This window comes from Colletotrichum phormii (assembly GCF_030913505.1).
Source record: "Colletotrichum phormii strain CBS 102054 chromosome Unknown BDP81scaffold_16, whole genome shotgun sequence".
Classification (NCBI taxonomy): domain Eukaryota; kingdom Fungi; phylum Ascomycota; class Sordariomycetes; order Glomerellales; family Glomerellaceae; genus Colletotrichum; species Colletotrichum phormii.
In genome coordinates this window covers 145,137-164,820 of record NW_026851458.1, presented here as the reverse complement: position 1 = coordinate 164,820, position 19,684 = coordinate 145,137, and the positions used below count along the sequence as shown (strand labels likewise).

The following is a 19,684-nucleotide window of genomic DNA, read 5'->3' as shown; positions in this document are numbered from 1 at the left end:
TCGTCGCGCAGAATCGGACAGGCTGGCAGCTCTTGGCTACCTGCATCAACTGCCATGTCCACGGCATTCGTGTGGAACAGGCGGTGACGAGTAGTAGTGAGATTGTTCATACAGCACACCTACGCTTGTTAGAATAGACATCAGTAGACTGGACCTCATCGAGGTGGTGAAGTCGGGCACCAGCAGGGACTTACGGATAGTAAGGCGAGGTTGTTGACGAGTTTGCAGATAGGGCCGAAGGCAGGAAGACCTTGCCATTCCCGGGGTCACGATGCCGACGGGTATAATCAACAGGGTAGGGAAGGGTCACGAAGGATCAATTGAAGACGCCAAGGCATCGTATCACCCGTCCAGGTTCCTGCCTAACTGTAGCCGAAGGACATGACAGCAGATTGGGGACGTCTGTCAGACGATAGAGACAGCGTAACTTGCGTTACACGACGGGAAGAGGCCGTTCCACAGCCCCTGAATCATGTCAAATCCCCGTATGGCAAACCTCGTGGCAGACGGATTCGGATCGGATACGATGGCAAACAGACTGTGAGCTCGGACAACAATCGGTGCGGAACACGCGTCTACGTCAACGGAACGTTGACAAAGCCGAACATCGGAACGGATAACACAAACACATTTCTCTATTTCTTGGCTGACCGAATGCTCTTGAGCTTCGCCAAGAGACCAGCTATTTTGGCCTTGAGCACTGGACTGGGGCCTTCATCGGCGCCGACCAATCTCCGAACTAGGATATTATACATGCCGCCGAAGGCGAGCGCGATCGCCGTCGAGGTGAAGATGATGACATTGTAAGGCATGCTGAAGTCCGGTGTGGGCAGATTCAGCAGCAGCGTGGTGGTGCGTGTACTTTGCGTACGGGGGCTGAGTGTAGTAATGACTGCCGCGGCAATGTCGAAACCACGGTTCGCGTCCGGCGGGTACTCTGTATACCGAAGAATTGACTTTTCAAAGTCGTAGGTGAGGAAGACTGTAGAAGCAGGAGGAATACGCATCCGTAGCTCGAGCTGTGTGCCTCTTGCACGGTCGACGGCGGGGCGGTAGTAAATGTCCTCGACGATTGACGGCTGCGAACCCGATGATCCCTCAATGCGCGCGTTAAGTGTATGGAGGTAAACTCGCATAAACCAGGGAAGTGACTCCATGTAGATGAACTCAACCTCTGTGTCCTTGCTTGGGTTTGTGAGAATGGCTTGCATACCACCATGCTCCTGTCCGTGTCCAGTGAAACTGCGCTCGGCGTAGATGAGAGGAGTGGGCGGTTCGACCAGTTCTTTCGTGGGGTCCTGACCCTCCTTATCTTCCAGAGGTAGAACAATCTCCAGCTCTGACTCTGCACCAATCTTGAAGCAGCGCGATGCTCCATTCGGGTTCAAGATCTCTGTAGCTCCGCCAGATGTGTACACACCTCGGGTGTGAGGAACCTCGATACAGACCGGCGGTACGTCTTCGTCTGTCAGAGGGCAGGTGCCCTTGATTGACTTTCCGAAGATCTGGGACAATGTCCATTCCTGGCCAGTGGTAAGACCGGTAGGATAACATGTTTCGTCGTTGTGGTAAGGCTTAGAGGTATCGCACTTGAGCTCGTGTCCAGGGGGTGGACGGGGAATCGGGTTATCTCTGGGTCGCTTGGATCGGTCAATGTCGAGAACCATATCGATAGTCTGCTCGATTTGCAGAATGCACTCCTGGCCCTCGGGGCAGACAGGTTTAATATCGATGGCCATGCTTTGGAAGGAGGAATCGAAGAGCTTGTGGCCGTCTAGCAGACTCGAGATTCCCGCCTTTCCCTTGCAAGGAAGCAGCTTCAAGAAGGGCGTCAGGTTCTCCGTGCACACTACCTCTTTCGGCAGAACACCGTGGAGGAGCTGCATGTTGGGGATGGACGCTTCGGGGTGGTCACCCTCGGGTTGGAATGACATGACCGGTCTGGTGGTTCGGGTTCCGTCGACGAAGTTGAGCGATGCGCAGAAGAGTCCTGAAAGAGCATTGGTGAGAGTCAACCACTTCTGGTCGGCCCTATATATGTGTTAGTATGATTACTCTGCATTGCGACATGAGTGACATACTCTTCGTCCGTCTCGGCCTCAAGCCACGCCCAAAGCTCCACACCAGTCCCGCCCTCGCGCTGACCATCCCAAGGCCGACTTCCCCAGCTCTCAGCATCCCATCTTCCCAAGCTGAATCTCAGATGAAGCTCTCTCGTCCCGGCATATTGTAGTATCTGTCCCAGTGACCGGGGAAAGTATCGAAAGTTTTGCAAGTCGAAATCGGATAGCGACGTATTGGATCGGAAGTTGAAGCTCGCAAGGAGGGCGGACAGGGGCAGCGGGCGGAGGTTCAACTGCTCGTGGTAATCCGCAGCCAGGCCAAAAGAGGCCAGGCAAGAGAAAAGAACGGCCGCCAGGAGATGGCGCATCATGGAGAGAGTGTCGCAGCGCAAAAGAACGAGATTCGCGTCTGCTGCGTTCTCTCCCCTACACTGCGGCGCATGTAGTATCGTTGAAGGTGAGGTCGTGTAGGTGGTCGCTTGGAGGGATGCCGAGGCGGTGGAGTCTGGCAGAATCCCTCTTATGTAACCACACCTTGGGGAAAGTACCTTTTACAGCTCTCCACATTCCGCCCATGGTTCATCCCGCGCCACACGCTTTCTTCCCCAGAACTTTGCGAATTTCCTTACACTCCATTATCCAAGATACCCAATTGACCCGCCCACGAAACATAATCCCAAGAACGATAGACGACACACGATACGAATCATAACACATACTATTGAGCATCACGTACAATGGCGGCAGAACAGAGAAAGCTGCTGGAGCAGCTCATGGGCGGCTCGGCTAGCACCCGGGCGGCCTCGCTCTCCATGACAGACCCCAAAGTCTGCAGATCATTCCTCGTCGGCACATGCCCTCACGATCTGTTCACGAATACTAAGCAAGATCTCGGCCCTTGCCCAAAGCAACACTCTGAAGCACTGAAGGCGGAGTACGAAGGACTGTCAGATAAGGAGAAGCAAAAGTACGGCTTCGAGTACGACTACATGCGCGACCTTCAAAAGTACATCGACGATTGCAACCGGAGGATAGACTCTGCACAGCGCAGGCTAGAGAAGACGCCCGACGAGATCCGCCAAACAAATGCCTTGGTACGGCCTCAGCATTCTCCCGCATTATACTGTACTTTGTAGCTAACCAAATGACAGCTCAAAAGCATCGCTGAACTCTCCTCCACAATCCACAACGGCACCCTCGAAGTCGAAATCCTCGGTGAAATGGCCGAAGTATCCCGCGCGATCGACGAATTCTACCGAGTACGCCAAGCACAGCAAACAAAACTGGACCGCGAGAAGGAGCTCAAGGCCCTTTCAGACACCTCAGGCCCGTCTGGTCACCAGAAGCTGCAAGTTTGCGATGTTTGCGGCGCCTACCTCAGCAGGCTGGATAACGACCGCCGTCTAGCGGATCACTTTTACGGAAAGATGCATCTCGGCTACGCCCAGATGCGCAAGACCTTTGACGCGTTCCCCAAGGAGATGCGCCACCGCCAACGGCAACCGATGGATGACGATGGCATGGGGTCCGGCGGCCCCAGAGGTCCTCGAAGCGGTGGAGGGTACCGCGGACGGGGTGGCAGGGGATACCGCGGTGGCGGTGGCGGTGGCGGTGGATGGTAGGCCCATCCGGGGGAACAGAAAAAGTCGAAGAAGATCGCAGCTCAACCCGAACCAGAGACTGAAGAACTGTTGGGCAACAATCCGATCTCGGAGATCAGGTCGACGCTCTCCGGGAGATTTCGGAGAAGAGCAGCAAGATACCCAGAGCGCTTGAAATATGAATCAATATTGCCGAGACCGGACGCCAACACTCATCGATCCACGAGTCAAGCCTGTCGAACTCAAACAAACAAACAAACGTTCAGCAGGATACCTATAGGATGTAAAACGTGGGTGACAATGCCACTGGAGGTCGATTTGCTTCATACTAAGTCTTCTAGGCCCACGATCACAACTGGTCCAGTCGGCGACAGCATGATGACCAGAATTATGGTCTCAACGGTGCGAAGGATCCAAGTTAAGGGCACATAGGTGGCGACGTTGGGTAGTCCCGGACGGCATTCTCTATTTACGCTCGTAACGGTACCTGCTAAACACGAGACTCGCAGCCTGGGTGCCCGCTTGACAAGGAACCATGCTTAGTTAGAAGCGAACTATAATGTACTCCAATTCCTCGTCATCCCCCCTCCGTAGCGTATCCAAAATGCGTCGTCGCTGTGTTTTTTGTGATCCAATTCGTTATGCTATTCCTCGTCGCAAAGCTTTACCGTCAGCTCAGGCATAGTCTTTACGAAGAAGACTGCGCGGCGGCGCTCTTGAGCTTCTCGTCAAATGCCTCCATCTCGTCGTCCCATCTGCCGAGAGGCGACAACACAGGAGGCGAAATGTCACCGCCCGTAGCCTTGCCAGGCAGGGCAGGGAACTCCTCGGTGCTGATGACGGGCGCCGGCGCGGGAGCCTGGGCGACAGGTGCCTTGGCTTCACGAGCACCGTTTGAATCTCCCCGTTCGTGGTCATTCCCATACCCGCCCCGACCGCCGCGCCCAACCCGCCCTTGGCCACGACCTCTCCCACGACCCCTTCCACCTCTACGCTCCTCACCACCGGCATACCGATCACCCTGCGGCGCCTCATCCTCCCGCGAAGCAAACCGACTCCCCGCAAGCCCCGCAGACCTCGTCCCCCGAACCCCACCATTCGCCCCGCGGAACCCCCTTCTCTCCTCCTCAGCAGCAAGCGCCTCCTTGCCCTCATCCCACCCGCCCTCCTTGATACTCATCGCCTTGAGCTTCCTCTCGCGATTCTTGGCCCTCTCGTCATCCATGCGCCGGCGCTCTTCCTCGCCGCGCCGCCGCCTCTCCTCGTCAACCTTTTTGCGCTGCCGCGCCTCCTCCATGCCGCGCGCGTAGGCTTCCGCGTGGCTGCGCTCGTCCTGCTCCGCCTGTTCGAACTTGCGCGTCTTTTCGGCGTTGAGGATGCGCATCTGTTCCATCTTGGCGGCGAGCTGCGATTCGCTTAGCTTTGTGCGCGGGTTCGCGCCTGAGCCGAGGCGGGCTTCGGCGTTGAGGGCCGTGTTTGCGCCGGCGGCGGCGGCGGCGGCGTTCTTTTCGCGGGGCGCGTGAGGTGCTATTGCTGGCGCGGGAGAGTTGCTCTTTGGCGAGGCGGCGTCGCCTTGGGTAGCGGCCGTGGCGGCTGGGGAAGGGGCGGCGGCAGCAGCATCGGCGACGGGAGCAGTCGGTGCAGCAGCGGGAGCAGATGAGTTTTGCGCCGCGGGACCGGTCGGCGGCTGGGGAGTGGTCGCGGTCGCGGTCGGAGGGGGAGTCGAGACGGCGGCGGCCGGGGGGGCTGGCTGACGAGGGGTGCGCGGGGCAGCAGGGGCCGGCTTCGGGTCGGCGAATCTGGAGTTTGCGAGACCACCCCTCGGCGCCGTTGGTGGCTTCTTGTTGGCCGGGGCTTGCTTTTGCGGCTTCTGTTGCTGCTGCTCTACGGACTTGGGCGCAATAGGCGCGGGCGCGGGTGCGGGTTTCGGAGGCTCGACTGGTGGCGTCGCGATAGCTGCGGGAGGAGGGGGTGGAGGATGAGGGGCGACAACAGTTTCGACTGTCTGGGTATTGCTAACGGGCTCAAAGTCGTCAAAGAAGAGGTCGTCGTCTGTGCGGCCTCCGAATTGGTCGTCCATTTTAACAGAAATGTGTTCTAACAATTACACTAGACAAAAAGGTATGAAGGAGAGGTCGTTGGTAAGAAGCTACAGCAAGGGAAGCTAAGATATTTGGAGCAGATAGATGCACGAGGTTGGTTTGCGAAGGAGTTGCCCTCGAAGCTCTGGGTGTTTGGAGGGCCTGCGAACCATGTCGGATTAGGCAAGTGGGGTTGTCAAGCGTAAATCGAGTCTGGAGCGGGACCCGCTGAAAGGAAATACTCTCGGCCCGCCATGTCGGAGAAAGCGGGTCGAACGTCGTCGGACTTAATAGAGCCGTGTCTACACAGTGTTTCACACATGAACAGCGGCCTCTTCTCCGAGCTTGAATCATCCAGGCCACACATTAATTACGGCATGAAGTAGAGATCTCCAAAAGAGCAAGACTATTTTCATCAAGCCTTCACACCGATTCGCGCCAGTCCTTGTATAAGCTCTTTACACAGAGCCTCGTAGCTTTCAACAAGCAGAATCTCGTATCTCGAACAGACGACTTGAACATTGCCCCTCTTCTTGTATCCTTCAGAACAAGCGACGATGACCTTGCTCCCCGAGTGAGCACAGAGGCCCAACTCGAGCAAGCTAATGTGGCCTTCTGTCTCTGGTTCAAAATAGACCACAATGATGTCGGCCCTCTCCTGCATGTCCAGCTCCCACTTGACTTGACTGTTGAACCTCTCGTCCGAGATGTCTTCCTTCCAGGTGCTGTCCCAGTCCGGTCGGAAGGGGTCGAATATGACCACCGGCAGATGGGACAGTGAGTCGGCGAGACCCTTGCGCCAGTCTCTCTTGCTTGTTGTGCCCGCAAGGAAGATTGCTGTTTCGTGTATTGACTGTTCCCTCGTTAAAGGGCGGATGATCCTGCTCTTCTTGGGTGGTGGAGTGTTCATGGCGGTGACTGCACAGTCTCAAGACAACGTCTGTAAGTCTCCAAATTCTTAACTCGGCTTTTTGATGAATTTGTGCAAACTGAGGACGATTTTCCAGGGGACGCTTGGATTTCGTGAATTTGTCTTCCGGAAGAAGTTGGTGGGTGAGATATATCAATCCTGCTGGTCAGCCTTAAGACGGATGACAGTCATCATGCAGCTCTATCATTGGCCACTGCTATAGTAGGCTTCCAGCTGGCTACCTCCCGTTCGGTTCATTACCTGGCTGAAGGTCGTAGTGTAAAGTATCTCAGTCTTGTCTGCCCAAGGCAACGCCTTCGGAGGCTCCATGTCTGTTCAAGTCAGCGTCGCCGCTGTTTCTCCCCGGTCTACTGTGAACAAGGCGGTTTCGCAATGCCCCAAGATTCCCTTGCATTCCCTGGATAGATGATCGATGGTGAAAACTTTAGGGAGTAAGGCGAATGTTTGAGCCCCATGATCAGCTACTGCTCCACCACCTCAACCCAGGTAGAATTGTTTGTGCAATGATATCTTGTCCGCCGTCTGATTCAACCAAACAATGATAGACGGCTTACGGCAGACTCCTACGTCTCGGATCTGCAGGTTGTCTGTGACTATGTGTGAGAAGAGAGGCCTATCGGGTGAATCCAACGCACAGCTGCTTCAATAACACCCTTGCCGGTCCGTGTCCCTTCTTGGACAGACTTGGCCGTTCACTGGTGCTCCGTTTTCGTCGCCGGGAGCGTGGTGCCCTCCAATAGGACAGAATGCAGATTGCTGGGGGCCGCGGCTTCGGAAGATCACCACGCGCACCCTGGAAGTGGATTGGGGGTCTGCCCGTCTGGTCACTCTGGTGCTGCTATGCTGGCACATTTAGATACCAATCTTGCGGTGAGCTGCGCCGCTGCCTGCTGTTGAGGCCCTCTGCCATATCTCACAGGCTTACAGGGAGGTCGGCGAGCATCCCGGGCTGTCTCAGCTAGGTGTCACTAGCTGAGGAGGATCGTGGATGGCTTGGGATGGATGCCGAAGCGGACAGACTCCACGTCCGTACTGTACGAATAGAGATCCAGGCGATAATAAGTGCTTGGCGCCCGACGTTTGTATTCGTACCAATGGAAGTTGTTAAATGTGAAATCACGCAACCGATCTCGGTCCTACGGACACTTCTTCCTTGACGCTTAAGGTCATGGCCGCCCGTTTTCCTTAATCTCGTTTCCTTCAACTGAATCATACCTAATCATACCAAAGTTTTGCAGTATCCTCTTTGTTTATCACGGGCGTATGATACCATCCCCTCCAATGTTGCGTCATGAAGCGGTGAGAGAGTCAAAGCCATCAGGACGTCCGTACAAATAGAGAAAAAACTCCCCACCTTTGGCTTGGGGCGAGTTACCCCAGGATCGAAGCGGATTCAGCACATCTACGGATATCTTTGCTCCCCTAGCGTACGGAGACCCCGAGTCAGGATTGCGGACACAGCCACAACGATCTCGAGGATCTAGATGGCTGTGGTATACAAGTCGGGGGAGCACCACGCTCCAGGCGAGGACGACTGCGAGGGGTGCCGGAAGATTCACCGGGACCTGGTTGAGCTATCGGTTGGCTCCGAGTCTTCTGAAGAATACGAAGATGGTGAGTTCTCTCAGTCTCTTATTGTAACTTGGTCAATTTCATTGCTGGGCTTTTGAGAAAAGTTCAAACAAGGACAGGTGTCACGAGACGTTGATGCTTCAAAGTGACAATTCGTGTCACATTGGTCCCTGTAGTTCCCCTGAGAAAACAGCAGTGGACCTTGTAGCTACGAGAGCTAGAGCACTTGGGCTGGCAGGAACTGCACCTAGGGACGATCCACTCAGCCCAAATTCTTGGGACGTCCACAGCGTCCCACCCCTAAGGGAGAGGTCCCTTACGGGGGGATCCACGCTCCACTGGGGGGTGGTGGGCGGAGTGACTCCCCTTTAGGCGCATTTCGTCATTCGCCATTTTCGTTGCGAGTTCGCAGCCAATTTGGCCGATTCATCTTGGGAAATGCGTCACAGCCTGACGTTCGCTACTTCTTGCTTCCTGTCTCGACACGCCACTTGACTCTTCCTTTTCCTTCAAACTCGATCGGCCCATTCCTTTCTCACCATTGGGTCGACCGTCGCATTCTTTCTCCCAAACACCACCGCTGACAAGCTTCCGCCCTCCCCGCGCGACAGAAGACACAATGCGGTCCGCCATTGCGGCCTCCGACCTCTCCACGAACCTGAGCGACACGGACGACTGCCCCCAGGTCGCCCCCGAACTCCTCCACAATCTCAAGCACGACAGCTCCGTTCTCGCCCTCGCCGTCAGCTCCGAAAACGATCGCATATACGCCGGCACCCAGGATGGTGAGATCGTCGTGTGGTCGCTGGCCACCTTCCACCAGGAGCGCATCGTCCAGGCGCACAAGAACAGCGTGCTGAGCCTGTTCCTCACCCCCGACGGCTCAATGCTGTTCTCGAGCGCCGGAGACCCTCTCATCAACGTCTGGTGCCCCAAGACGATGAAGCGGCTGTACGAGATTTATAGCACCTACGACGTTGGCGACATCTTTTCCGTGGCCTATAGCGCCCAGCACGAGACGGTGTACGTTGGCGCGCAAAACACCTCGATACAATGGGTCAGCCTCACCGATCCGAATAACCGTACCGCCCACGACTCTGCACAACATCCCGACCGTCGGAATCATAGGTTCTTCGACTCGCGAGCTGTAGGAGGCACCACGACGCCACGCCGTAACGATGAGAGGTGGACTTTGATCCCGCGATCTGAAAAGGTGGTGGAAATTCATCCGGGGGCTCTACAGATGTTTGCCCACTATGGCTATGTCTACTCGATGCTCATGGCCAAGGGCCCGACGGTGCTTGTGGAGCCTGACGAGGAGGTGCTCATCTCGGGCGGCGGAGACGGTACCATCAAGTTGTGGAAGCTTGGCGCTGAAGGGGATGATCAGGCGGCTGAAAACGACCGCGAACCCGGCCTTCAAGAACTGATGTCACTTGGCGCCGACGATGCGGAATCAGTCATGTCTCTTGCGATTGACGGGTCTTTCCTGTATGCTGGCAAGCTACAGGGAGTTATCGAGCTGTGGGACTTGGACACCAAATCCAAGTTGCGAGTGATTAAGGGTCACAGGGGCGATGTGATGACACTACAGATGGGTTGGGGCTATCTATTAAGTGCCTCTCGCTCTGGTTCTTCGAGTGTAAGTTCTCTGGTCTTCTTAATTGCTTCATGGCTGACAATCCATAGAAACACACCACTGCCCACTACGGCAAGTACCAAGACAAGCAGGTCGCGAATATTAGCCAAAAGTACCAGTGCGTGGCGCGCTGGAAGGCCCATGAGGGCAAGGTCCTGTCATCAGCAGTAACAACATACAATAACAGACAGTACTACATCACCGGCGCCAACGACAATGATGTTGCCATCTGGCACATTGACTGCTCACAGTACGAGGATCAACAAAGGGAGGTGGAGGAAGCCAACGATGTCATGATCAAGACTCTTGGAGAGTTTGTGTCCTACCGGACAGTGTCATCACGCCCAGAATTCGCAGAGGATTGCCGAAGAGGTGCAACGTTTCTCGGATCCTTGTTCAAGAGGCTTGGCGGTCATGTCGAGATGCTGAGCACGGAAAGCAGTCCCCATAACCCCGTTGTCCTCGCCAAGTTTGACGGCGTTTTGGAGCCGGCTGAGAAGCGGAAGAAGATTCTGTTTTACGGTCACTACGATGTTGTCCCGGCAGATACCAAGAAGGGCAAGTGGGAGACGGACCCGTTCCAGATGAAGGGTGTCAACGGATATCTCTACGGCAGAGGTGTCAGTGACAACAAGGGCCCGATCATGGCTGCGTTGTTCGCTGTAACGGACTTGCTGCAAACCAAGAAGCTTGCCAACGACGTGATCTTTTTGATCGAAGGAGAGGAAGAATCGGCTTCTCGCGGGTTCAGGGAGATTGTTCGCAAGAACAAGGACCTTATCGGCGACGTCGACTACATCCTGCTTGCCAACAGTTACTGGCTCGACGATGAGGTCCCCTGCCTGACCTACGGTCTGCGCGGTGTCCTTCACGCCACTGTCTGCATCGACTCACATTTGCCCGACCAGCATTCTGGTGTAGACGGCTCCTACATGAACGACGAACCCCTGTCGGACCTTACTTCCACGCTGTCAAAGCTAAAGGGCCCCGGCAACAAGGTGCTCATCCCCGGCTTCTACGACGACATCCTCCCGGTCACGGCCGAGGAGGAGACGCGCTACGATGACATTGCGTCAACGCTCATGCGCCAGAACCCAGAAAAGGGGCCCGCCGACAAGCTCAAGGCGGCGCTGATGGCGCGCTGGAGGGAACCCAACTTGACGATCCACCGGTATAAGGTATCAGGACCGGACGGCAGCCTGGTCAGCAGCCACGCGAGTGCTAACATCAGCTTGCGTCTGGTGCCGGGCCAGGAGGTCAACGACGTCATCGCCTCGCTGGGCTCGTACCTCGAGAGCGAGTTCGCGCACCTCGAGTCCAAGAACTCGCTGACCATCAAGATTGACAACAAAGCCGAGCCGTGGCTGGGTGATCCCACGAACGCCATTTTTCAGACGCTCGAGGAGGCCATCATGCAGTCGTGGTCGTCCGTGTTCGAGGGCGGAGAGACCGCGGGCGGCAGTGCCGGGGCAGAGCCGGTCGAGACGACGGACACGAATACGCAGAAGCCCAAGAAGCCCCTGTACATTCGCGAGGGCGGCTCTATTCCCGCGATCCGTTTCCTCGAAAAGGAATTTGGCGCACCGGCCGCGCATCTGCCTTGCGGACAGTCCTCGGATTCAGCGCACTTGGACAATGAGAGGTTGAGAGTCCTGAACCTCCTCAAGAGCCGGGAAATCATCGGGTCCGTGTTTGCTCGTTTGTAGATGGAGAGACCATCTGAGTATTATCCAGACAGGTATACTTTAGAAGGCGTTATGGAGATTGGGCAGCGGCATGTCCAACGGTACATTGTACAAAAAGAGAAAGAAAAGTAGATGGATACCCCAAAAATCAATGCATTCTTAGAGCTTGTTGCGTTTACCTGTGATGCTTCTGGTGAAAGTGCCATTACTTACTTGCTCTTGCACCTGACTCGTATTTTAACACTGCAAAGATGGCACTTTCAACCCCTCCGTTGACGTGATCCGACCATCGGCAAGCTGAAGCCGAGCGTCGGCCGTTGAGCTTCCCGATTCGGCTTGCCGGTTCAGACAGTCTTATCTTACCATTCAACCACGACTCTCGCTCCCACCTCACGTCTCACTTGAGACGACTTCCGTACACCAACTTGACTTGCTGGCATTACAGAACATCTCATATGAAATACTTGCACGAGGTAATTACTTGTGCTTGCCTGTTTCTTACTTATCGGCTTTGGATTTAAGAGATCGTTAAGGATAAACCAGTGAGACAGAAGATGGATTACAAGCGTCAGTCTCCGGCCGCCGTAAAGGTGAAGCCGCGCCTCATCATCCACGGCGGAGCGGGCAACATCAAGCCGTCGAATCTGCAGCCGCCAGAATACGCAGAGTACCGCCACGCCTTGCTGACGATTGTAAGTTCAAGAACCATCAATCAACTCACCTCCCCACCCTTTCCCAGCCCGAGAACCAGATTGAGTCCCTACTCCAAACTCTCACCACATGCACTTCAACTCCCTCACACATGTAACTCACACACATACAGGTCAGCAAAACAAACGCCTACCAAAACACCCCATCCCTCACAAGCATAAACACCACCACCACCAGCAGCGCCCTCCCCTCAGCCCTAGAAACAGCAACCCACGCCGTCACCCTCCTAGAAAACAACCCGCTCTTCAACAGCGGCCACGGCGCAGTCTTCACCCGCGACGGCATCAACGAGCTCGAAGCCTCCGTCATGGTCTCCCGCGGCTTCGCCAAGCGCGGCGTAGGCGTCACGGGGCTGCAACACGTCCGGAACCCCATTCTACTCGCCAAAGTGATTTTGGAGCACGGGGACGAGGATTTGGGTGGCAATCCGGAGAGTAGCCATCCCTCTTCTTCGTCTCTGAGTACTGCTACTACTACTGCTGCTACTGGCATCGACGCCCCTTCAGCACAGGGACACACCCTCCTCCACGGCGCCACAGCCGAGACCCTCGCGAAGAAGTACGGGTTGGACCTCGTCTCTACGGAGTACTTCTTCACCCAGCGGCGGTGGGATGAACACATCCGCGCCCTCGAGCGGGAGAAAGCAGGCCAGGGGTTGAGCACGTACAGCACGACAGAGTTCCTCCCGCAAGGCACCGTCGGCGCCGTGGCGCTGGATGAAGAGGGCGTCGTGTGCGTTGCTACGAGTACAGGCGGGCTGACGAATAAGTTGACGGGCCGGATTGGGGATACGCCTGTCGTCGGGGCCGGGTTCTGGGCTGAGGAGTGGGTTGAGGAAGGGGATCCGACGGGGGCGTTTGCCCGCGCTGCTGGTGCTGGTGGGGATGGGTTCCTTGTGTTGAGTGAGAGTTTGAAGGCGTTGATGGCTGATTGCCTTCCCTCGTTGAAGACTTATTTCCCTTTGCCGAGCGGCGTAGCTGGTTTTGGTAAGGGGCTGAAGACCACGAGGGCGATTGCAGCCTCCGGCACGGGCAATGGAGATTCCTTCATGCGCGTCGCCGCCGGCCGGACCGTCGGCGCCGTGGCGCGGTGGAAGCCGCTTTCCGGGGCTGACGCCGTATCGTTTGTTTCTGGCCCGGGCGGGGAGTTGCAGAGTAGTGCGGGTCCGCGGTGGAAGGTTACTGGCGAGGGCGAGGGCGGCATCATCGGGATCGAGATTGCGGTTACGAGGGACGAGGAGGGGAACGTTGTGGGTGTGAGGTCCGAGGTTCTGCAGGATTTCAACTGCAATGGGATGTACAGGGCTTGGATTGACGATGATGGCAAGGCGTATGCCAAGATTTATCGGGATGGTGTTGAGGGGGTTGATGTGAGGGAGTACTCTGAGAAGTGGTGAGCTCAAGGGGGATGCGGAACGCAGATCTAGATTTCGGGAAATGATCAAGTGGAATAAGGCCAAGAGATGAGAAGAAATCAGCGAGTTGATGGTACAATTATGAACACCTCTATCCCATACAGTTTCAGTACTCGTGTCAAAAAATGGGAGAAGAGACTGTCTCTCTCCTCGGATCCAAACCCCAGCCGCGTCAAGGACAAGCGCAGTCAGACTCTCTCTGTCCCTGACCTGCCGCCAAGACGACAGCATTCCCGCACGCCGTTCGTCTATGGGTTAAAGATCCCCTCAGAGATCAAGATGGCCGTCCACCCCCTTGTCTCCAGTCTCCGGTGACTGGTAGCAAACTTTTTGCCCCTATTCTACATGTAACGCCACCCTCTCCGATGTTGCGATTTTTTCAATGGATTACAAAAATTGGGATTGAATTGCTTCGCTCCCTTGTGATGTGGAAAACAAACTTGTCGAGCCCTCGTCAAAAGGACAAAAAACAGGCTTCGAGCGTTGTGGAGTAGAGAGGGGTCCGAGTTATTCTTCTCGTTGGCAAGGCGGTCGTCTCGATCACCCGCCGTTCGTCGGTAAAATTGGATGCTTCGCGAAGAATCGATCGTTTATGCAAGAGCTCTCTCGTCGGAAGGAGGAGGCGCGGGCATCTACCAAGCAAATTGTCAGTCTCGCTTCGCCAGTCAAGCGCTTGTGACTGTTTCAACGCACCTCCAGCTTTGTGCTACCCGCGAACATCTTCTGGAAACCGATACCGACACCCTCGATGACGGCAAGGAGCAGCGCACAACCAATGGCACCATTTCGGGCGGCCTTGCGAGCCATTATATTAGCAACTTGCGACAATAGATCAGCTGGACAAGCAGCCTTACCTTGTATCCTCCACGGATGGCTAGCGCACCACCTGTGAGGAAACCAGCTGCGATACTGTTCCAAGGGTCCTCCTTGTGTCCACGAAGACCTAAGCATAGAATATTAGCGTCGAAGACGTCGGATTCCCGTGTCACAGGATACAGAGGGAAATTGCTGGCCCTGCTCTGGCTAGGAGGCACCTGGCAAGCTGTCGTCTAGCCAGTTGCTCGATCAAGCCGCAACCCACAACCCCATTATCAAGGCCTTGAAGAGCATTAGAGTCGAGGTACAGCGCCTTCTGCTCCGTCTCCAAAGCTCTGAATGGGATATTTGCAGTTTCCGGGCCTGGAGCCTTGAAATGGTAGCTCAAGCTGACGCGCAATATTGCAATGCAATCTTCGCCAGTGTGAGGCCTAGCCAGCTTCTCTTGTATCTTGTGACTTTACGGGTGTGGAGGAAGCGGTTCATACTTTTTACGGAGCAATCGAATGTTCTATTTTACATCATTACAGTCAGTAAGATGTTTAAACGTCGCCAGAAAGTCCGTAATGGCATGGCGTTCGGGATCGATATCTCGGGAATCGTCGAAGTTACTCACGAGAAAAGACCTCCCCAAACTAGAGAAAACTGTGTTAGCGTCTTCCACGAGATCAAGAGTCCTCCATAGAGTTATGTGCTTACCTCCGAAGTTTCCTCCCAGTACGGGAGCGCGCATCTTGATGGCTGAGATGGCACCGATTCTTCTCTCACCTGATGCGCTGTTAATCATCACCATCTCCAAAACTGCGCAGAGGGGAAGGCTTTACCATAGGGTGAGTTGCGGTAACCCTTGATACCGTGCCATACCGTTCCACCGATAGCTAGATGTATGTCAGAATGCAAGAGTCGTGGCGAGATTAATCGATTCGGAAGCTCGAGATTCGGAAACGGGCTGGATTCGAGATTCGAGAAGGGTATCGATGTCGGCAATCGCAAGTGGCTAGATTACTCACCTCCCATAGCAAAAGCACCGCCAAAGTCTTCAGAATCGTTAGCCTTGTCCTTCCAGGGGGCGAGGATGATCGGCTGAGGACGTTACCATTGAGGATGACCCAGGGGCAGGGATCACGGGTGTGGTCCATTGTGAATGATTTCGTGTGCGGTCGGAATATCGTGTGATGGTTGGCGTGAAGCTGGGAGCTTTAGGACGCGACGGTTCGGTGTGGGTTCGCTGGGTGGTGGTTGACGTGGATGGTGAAAAACCAGGCTCAAGATGCGATTTTGGTGATGCTTGGGTGGCTACGGCGGGTCAGGATGCGACGGGTGTCGTGAATGATTTCTCCGACGGCGGACTTTTTCGTCTGATTTGTTATCTTATCGCCCTTCGCCCCCTCCGATTGGCCAGTGGGGTCAGCAGCTCTCCACTATCGGCGTTATCTCGTCATTGGCCCAATTGGGAAATGTACCTCCCGTCTTAAGCTACAACAAGTCAGAGTCACTCCTGGTGACTAATTGAACACAAGATCTCGTGCGACGAGATGGAATGTTCAACTGAATTATCTGCAACTCAATTTAATGTATTATCAATACTGAGCCATGGCCGAACAGCAATTCGAACCAACCTCTTCTCGTAAAGGCTGCACTCTGGAGAGAGCCAATGCGGAACATGTACCTCACATTCAATCCATGACCAGAGCTGCGTACTCCAAGTACATCGACCGTATCGGCAAAGAACCAGCGCCCATGAAAGCTGACTATTACGAACTCATCAAGACGCAACTGGTCTACATACTTGGCGAAGACGAGAATGACACAGTGGTCGGCGCCATTCTCCTTCGCCATGATCCATCAGCCAGCGCACTGCATATCAACAACCTGGTCGTAGCCCCAGAGGCTCAGGGCCGCGGCTACGGCCGAGTCTTGATGAAATGCGCTGAGGACGTGGCTCGAGCTTCTGGATGCACATCTCTGCAATTGTACACCAACATCAAAATGTACGAAAACCTCATCCTGTATCCCAAGATGGGGTTCGTCGAGACAGAGAGGAGGACGGAGGATGAATACGAGAGGGTGTACTTTCGTAGGGAGCTGGATAGCGCCTAGACGCCCACCGCGGTCTGTGAATCCACAATCAGTGAATGAAGAGGACCTCACGAGCGCAACATCCGGAAGGCAACGGCCGCCGTACACTCCAATTTCTATCGTTCCAGGAGAATGAGAGTCTGAAAACAAATCAACAATGAGCAATGCCTACGAGTCTGTCGATGTAAGACATTGCAAGTGCTGGAGGCCTTCAGCGAGCTAAACTCGATTGGCCCATTGGAACCGAGACAGCCCAACCAATGAGAATCAACAGCAGTCTTCCGTTCCGTCAGCGGATCAACTCATGTGGCACGTCATGTACCTCACCTCACCTTCACTTCTATTGACATTCATCTCATTGACGTACGGACAGCTAATCCACCTTCACATCAAAGCCCCGTTCTGCGACTCATTCATTTCCAACGGCAGCTACTTTATTCGTTGAATTCTGAGTTTTGCATCACTTCATCTTTGACTCTTGGACACGCCGTCGTCGTCACAAAGTCCAGGCCCTCGCCACCGCAATCATGGCCTCCGAGACCAAGCCAGACGAGACAGGCTCTGATACGGCTTCAGAGTTCCACACTCCGATCATGACACCTGCAACAACATCCATAGCAGGCGATGATGACAAAGACGATCAAGTAAGCGACATACCTTGGCCCGGCAAGTACTTCTACATCATCGACAAAGAGTCTGGCAAAGCCATCACACTGGTCGATGACAGGCCAGTCCTCATGGACCTCCAAGGCGTGCGCGATCCCGCCACCATGTGGTATTGCGTCGAGAAGCAAGGGTATTTTGGGTTTCTCAACAAGAGTTGGGGAAAGTTCATCGGTCACAACAGCAAGAGCGACGTAGGTGCGTGGGCTGGAGAGTTCAATGAGTGGGAGTCGTGGGTTCCAAGGCAACATCCAGATGGAGGCTACCAGCTGCTGTCGCCGTACTGGACCCATACTATGATGCAGCTTTGCGTTGCTCCGGACAGGATCAATTTGTGTAGGCGGTCCCATGGCCCGACATTGTGGTTGTTCATGCAGGTTCCGTGGTAGGTCTGGTCTAGGTGTATATGAACCGAGGCCGCAGGTTTCTTTGACGGTGTTTTATCGGTTAGAGCGGAATCGAAGGCGTTCAAGAGTTCTTCCAACAGGGTTGATTGGTGACATTCGTCTTTTGACGCATTGCTGAATAACAGTCAACACTGGGGCGTTGGCTGAGCTTCGAGGTGCAGTAGCATATTGGATGTTGTTGCCAGTCGACACAGCAATAACACGGTCAATGTCCCAACGCTGGAAAAGGTGAGCTTCCTACGCCTCTCACACCAACGCCATCTCTTGCGAACATCTGGCATTAGGGTCTTGACTTCCTAGTCTGCTAAGGACAACCCAGCCACCAAGAGAGTCCTCATTGACCAAAGCCAGAGGAGCCAAAGTCTGTGGATGCATGGAGTGCAGATTCTTTCTGCGAACCTTTGGGGCATGATTAATACTCGAACAAGGACTCACTTTGCAACTTTAGGTGAGCAGAACACATGTGAGTATGAGAAAATTATCCAGTCTATTACAGCATTATGATATTGAGTCCTAAAAGTTCAAGTCATGACCAGCTTCGCAGTATCAGCTATGGAGGTCTATTCGTGCCACGTCCATATATACATGTATCCACATACGCCCTACAACAAGGCAGCGCCGATAGCAACACCAGCCACGAGACCGAACAGCTCGCGAGACGCGCCGGTAGGAACGGCAGCATTGGGGCTGCTGGTAGCAGCTGATGTCGCAGCAGAACCAACAGCCCGCGTGCTACGGGCAGACTGGTTTCCAGATCCCGACGCAGCAGAGGTCGTCATGGTTGTCATGGTCGCATTGCTGAAACCGCTCGAGGTAATGACAACAGCAGAGGCAGAGGCAGAAGTCTCGCTCTCAGCGGCAACGGAGTCCGTTGATGCGGTGACGGTGGCGACAGAAGCGCTGTCAGTCACACTGACGGTAGTCTCCGGAGCGGCAGTGGTGACGGCGGCCATGGTCGTCGAGGCCTCGACCGCGGCGCTGGTCTGCAGGGGCAGGAAGGAGGGCGAGTAGGTCTCGGTGCCCTCGTAGGAAGGGCAGCCGGGGACGGTGGTCTTGGGAGGGGCGCGGCCGCCGCCGCAGTCGAGGGCGGCGCAGATCTCGCCGGTGCCGGGGACGTACCAGACGCGGGTTGCGTAGGGTGTGCCGCCCTGGGTGGGCGTGTAGACGGAGTCTGAGGAGACGCAGCCGGCGAGGTCGGTCTTGGCCAGGACGGCGGTGGCCATGATGGCGAGGGAGGTGATGTATCTGAAAGACATTTTGATGTGGTTTCGATTTGATGATGTTTGGTTTGATGTATTTGTGTAATAAGATGGTATAGTAGCTCCGGTAGCGATGTAAGAGCAGCTTAAACGATTGTGTTGATTTCGAACGAATGTAATGACCCGAGGGGTAGTGTAGGCTTCGAGATTGATAGCCGGTATTAAGGATGAAGAGAGAAAAGAGAGCCAGACCATTCCTCGTCGTCAAAAGATCCTTTCCTCGCAGACTTTTTTGTATTTCGAGTTGCCAATAAACGGCTGCCTTGACCCCGGGTCTAAACAACGCCCCTGGACGGAGCTGAGCGGGGTCTGAGACGGGAGTCTTGCGCCACCTCATCTCGGAAGCCGCCCTAGCGGTCATTAAGGCCATCCAACAAACGCCCGATCCCAACGGCTCTGTGATGCTGTGGCTGTTTGGTATGTCTCATAATGGGGCCCATTGAGATGCCGTTGCAGCCGTTCCGGTCAGATATTTTGTCGCAGATCCAATGATCCATCGTTCCATGAGGAAAAAAAGCTTTTCTTCCTTGGATGAAAACGTCAACGCACTAAGACGCGCCAAAAATAATCCTCAAGTTCGTAAAAACTGCACCGCCCCCTTGACGGTAGTCCGCCGGTCTCGAACGGGCGAATACGGCGCGGGCCACCGCGCCGGGATCTCGATCCTTGCATTGCGCTTTTTTTCTCCAGTGGTATTGTTGGTCCCCTCAATCCTATTTGCTGGGGCTTCGTATGCTAATCCCTTGCTGCAGGTACCAGTAAC

The 19,684-nt window shown here is 54.9% G+C and overlaps 10 protein-coding genes across 10 annotated transcripts; 5 read left to right on the top strand and 5 right to left on the bottom strand.

Annotated features, from left to right (window-relative positions):
* Window positions 1-325: 325 nt before the first annotated feature.
* BDP81DRAFT_61474 (Gpi16 subunit) lies at window positions 326-2,487 on the bottom strand. Its single transcript, XM_060596054.1, has 2 exons — window positions 2,082-2,487; window positions 326-2,031 (listed from the first exon to the last, which is right to left on the bottom strand). Exons 1-2 carry the CDS (start codon window positions 2,432-2,434, stop codon window positions 636-638), a joined length of 1,749 nt encoding a protein of 582 aa, XP_060442422.1. The 5' UTR covers window positions 2,435-2,487; the 3' UTR covers window positions 326-635.
* Window positions 2,488-2,800: 313 nt separating this feature from the next.
* BDP81DRAFT_325400 (uncharacterized protein) lies at window positions 2,801-3,685 on the top strand (the record flags this gene model as incomplete). Its single annotated transcript, XM_060584973.1, has 2 exons — window positions 2,801-3,157; window positions 3,215-3,685. The coding sequence occupies 2 exons, from the start codon at window positions 2,801-2,803 to the stop codon at window positions 3,683-3,685; spliced, it is 828 nt and encodes a 275-aa protein (XP_060442421.1).
* Window positions 3,686-3,995: 310 nt separating this feature from the next.
* On the bottom strand, window positions 3,996-5,952 carry BDP81DRAFT_494134 (uncharacterized protein). Its single transcript, XM_060595376.1, has one exon. The coding sequence runs from the start codon at window positions 5,742-5,744 to the stop codon at window positions 4,353-4,355; it is 1,392 nt and encodes a 463-aa protein (XP_060442420.1). The 5' UTR covers window positions 5,745-5,952; the 3' UTR covers window positions 3,996-4,352.
* Window positions 5,953-6,160: 208 nt separating this feature from the next.
* Window positions 6,161-6,655, bottom strand: BDP81DRAFT_325893 (uncharacterized protein; the record flags this gene model as incomplete). Its single annotated transcript, XM_060585015.1, has 1 exon — window positions 6,161-6,655. One exon carries the CDS (start codon window positions 6,653-6,655, stop codon window positions 6,161-6,163), a length of 495 nt encoding a protein of 164 aa, XP_060442419.1.
* A 2,212-nt stretch (window positions 6,656-8,867) lies between these two features.
* BDP81DRAFT_451788 (WD repeat domain-containing protein) lies at window positions 8,868-11,593 on the top strand (the record flags this gene model as incomplete). The annotated part of the gene is made up of 2 exons (XM_060592677.1): window positions 8,868-9,890; window positions 9,938-11,593. 2 exons carry the CDS (start codon window positions 8,868-8,870, stop codon window positions 11,591-11,593), a joined length of 2,679 nt encoding a protein of 892 aa, XP_060442418.1.
* Window positions 11,594-12,126: 533 nt separating this feature from the next.
* Window positions 12,127-13,679, top strand: BDP81DRAFT_396554 (asparaginase; the record flags this gene model as incomplete). Its single annotated transcript, XM_060588204.1, has 2 exons — window positions 12,127-12,264; window positions 12,396-13,679. The coding sequence occupies 2 exons, from the start codon at window positions 12,127-12,129 to the stop codon at window positions 13,677-13,679; spliced, it is 1,422 nt and encodes a 473-aa protein (XP_060442417.1).
* A 428-nt stretch (window positions 13,680-14,107) lies between these two features.
* BDP81DRAFT_61390 (Tim17/Tim22/Tim23/Pmp24 family-domain-containing protein) lies at window positions 14,108-15,808 on the bottom strand. The gene is made up of 9 exons (XM_060596053.1): window positions 15,610-15,808; window positions 15,524-15,550; window positions 15,338-15,391; window positions 15,213-15,281; window positions 15,130-15,148; window positions 15,002-15,024; window positions 14,552-14,640; window positions 14,391-14,492; window positions 14,108-14,329 (listed from the first exon to the last, which is right to left on the bottom strand). The coding sequence occupies exons 1-9, from the start codon at window positions 15,650-15,652 to the stop codon at window positions 14,288-14,290; spliced, it is 468 nt and encodes a 155-aa protein (XP_060442416.1). The 5' UTR covers window positions 15,653-15,808; the 3' UTR covers window positions 14,108-14,287.
* Window positions 15,809-16,031: 223 nt separating this feature from the next.
* Window positions 16,032-16,956, top strand: BDP81DRAFT_433137 (acetyltransferase). Its single transcript, XM_060590835.1, has one exon. The coding sequence runs from the start codon at window positions 16,107-16,109 to the stop codon at window positions 16,611-16,613; it is 507 nt and encodes a 168-aa protein (XP_060442415.1). The 5' UTR covers window positions 16,032-16,106; the 3' UTR covers window positions 16,614-16,956.
* A 163-nt stretch (window positions 16,957-17,119) lies between these two features.
* Window positions 17,120-17,644, top strand: BDP81DRAFT_396551 (uncharacterized protein; the record flags this gene model as incomplete). Its single annotated transcript, XM_060588203.1, has 1 exon — window positions 17,120-17,644. One exon carries the CDS (start codon window positions 17,120-17,122, stop codon window positions 17,642-17,644), a length of 525 nt encoding a protein of 174 aa, XP_060442414.1.
* Window positions 17,645-18,264: 620 nt separating this feature from the next.
* On the bottom strand, window positions 18,265-18,918 carry BDP81DRAFT_451784 (uncharacterized protein; the record flags this gene model as incomplete). The annotated part of the gene is made up of 1 exon (XM_060592676.1): window positions 18,265-18,918. One exon carries the CDS (start codon window positions 18,916-18,918, stop codon window positions 18,265-18,267), a length of 654 nt encoding a protein of 217 aa, XP_060442413.1.
* Window positions 18,919-19,684: the final 766 nt, after the last annotated feature.

Bases quoted from the DNA above. Each gene is read 5' to 3' on its own strand.
- BDP81DRAFT_61474 (XM_060596054.1), bottom strand. From the start codon at position 2,434: ATGATGCGCCATCTCCTGGCGGCCGTTCTTTTCTCTTGCCTGGCCTCT. The intron at 2,032-2,081 runs GTATGTCACTCA...ACACATATATAG, and splicing joins GAGGCCGAGACGGACGAAGA to GGCCGACCAGAAGTGGTTGA.
- BDP81DRAFT_433137 (XM_060590835.1), top strand. From the start codon at position 16,107: ATGGCCGAACAGCAATTCGAACCAACCTCTTCTCGTAAAGGCTGCACT.
- BDP81DRAFT_494134 (XM_060595376.1), bottom strand. From the start codon at position 5,744: ATGGACGACCAATTCGGAGGCCGCACAGACGACGACCTCTTCTTTGAC.
- BDP81DRAFT_61390 (XM_060596053.1), bottom strand. From the start codon at position 15,652: ATGGACCACACCCGTGATCCCTGCCCCTGGGTCATCCTCAATG. The intron at 15,551-15,609 runs GTAACGTCCTCA...ACGATTCTGAAG, and splicing joins CCCCTGGGTCATCCTCAATG to ACTTTGGCGGTGCTTTTGCT. The intron at 15,282-15,337 runs GTAAAGCCTTCC...ACAGCGCATCAG, and splicing joins TTACCGCAACTCACCCTATG to GTGAGAGAAGAATCGGTGCC.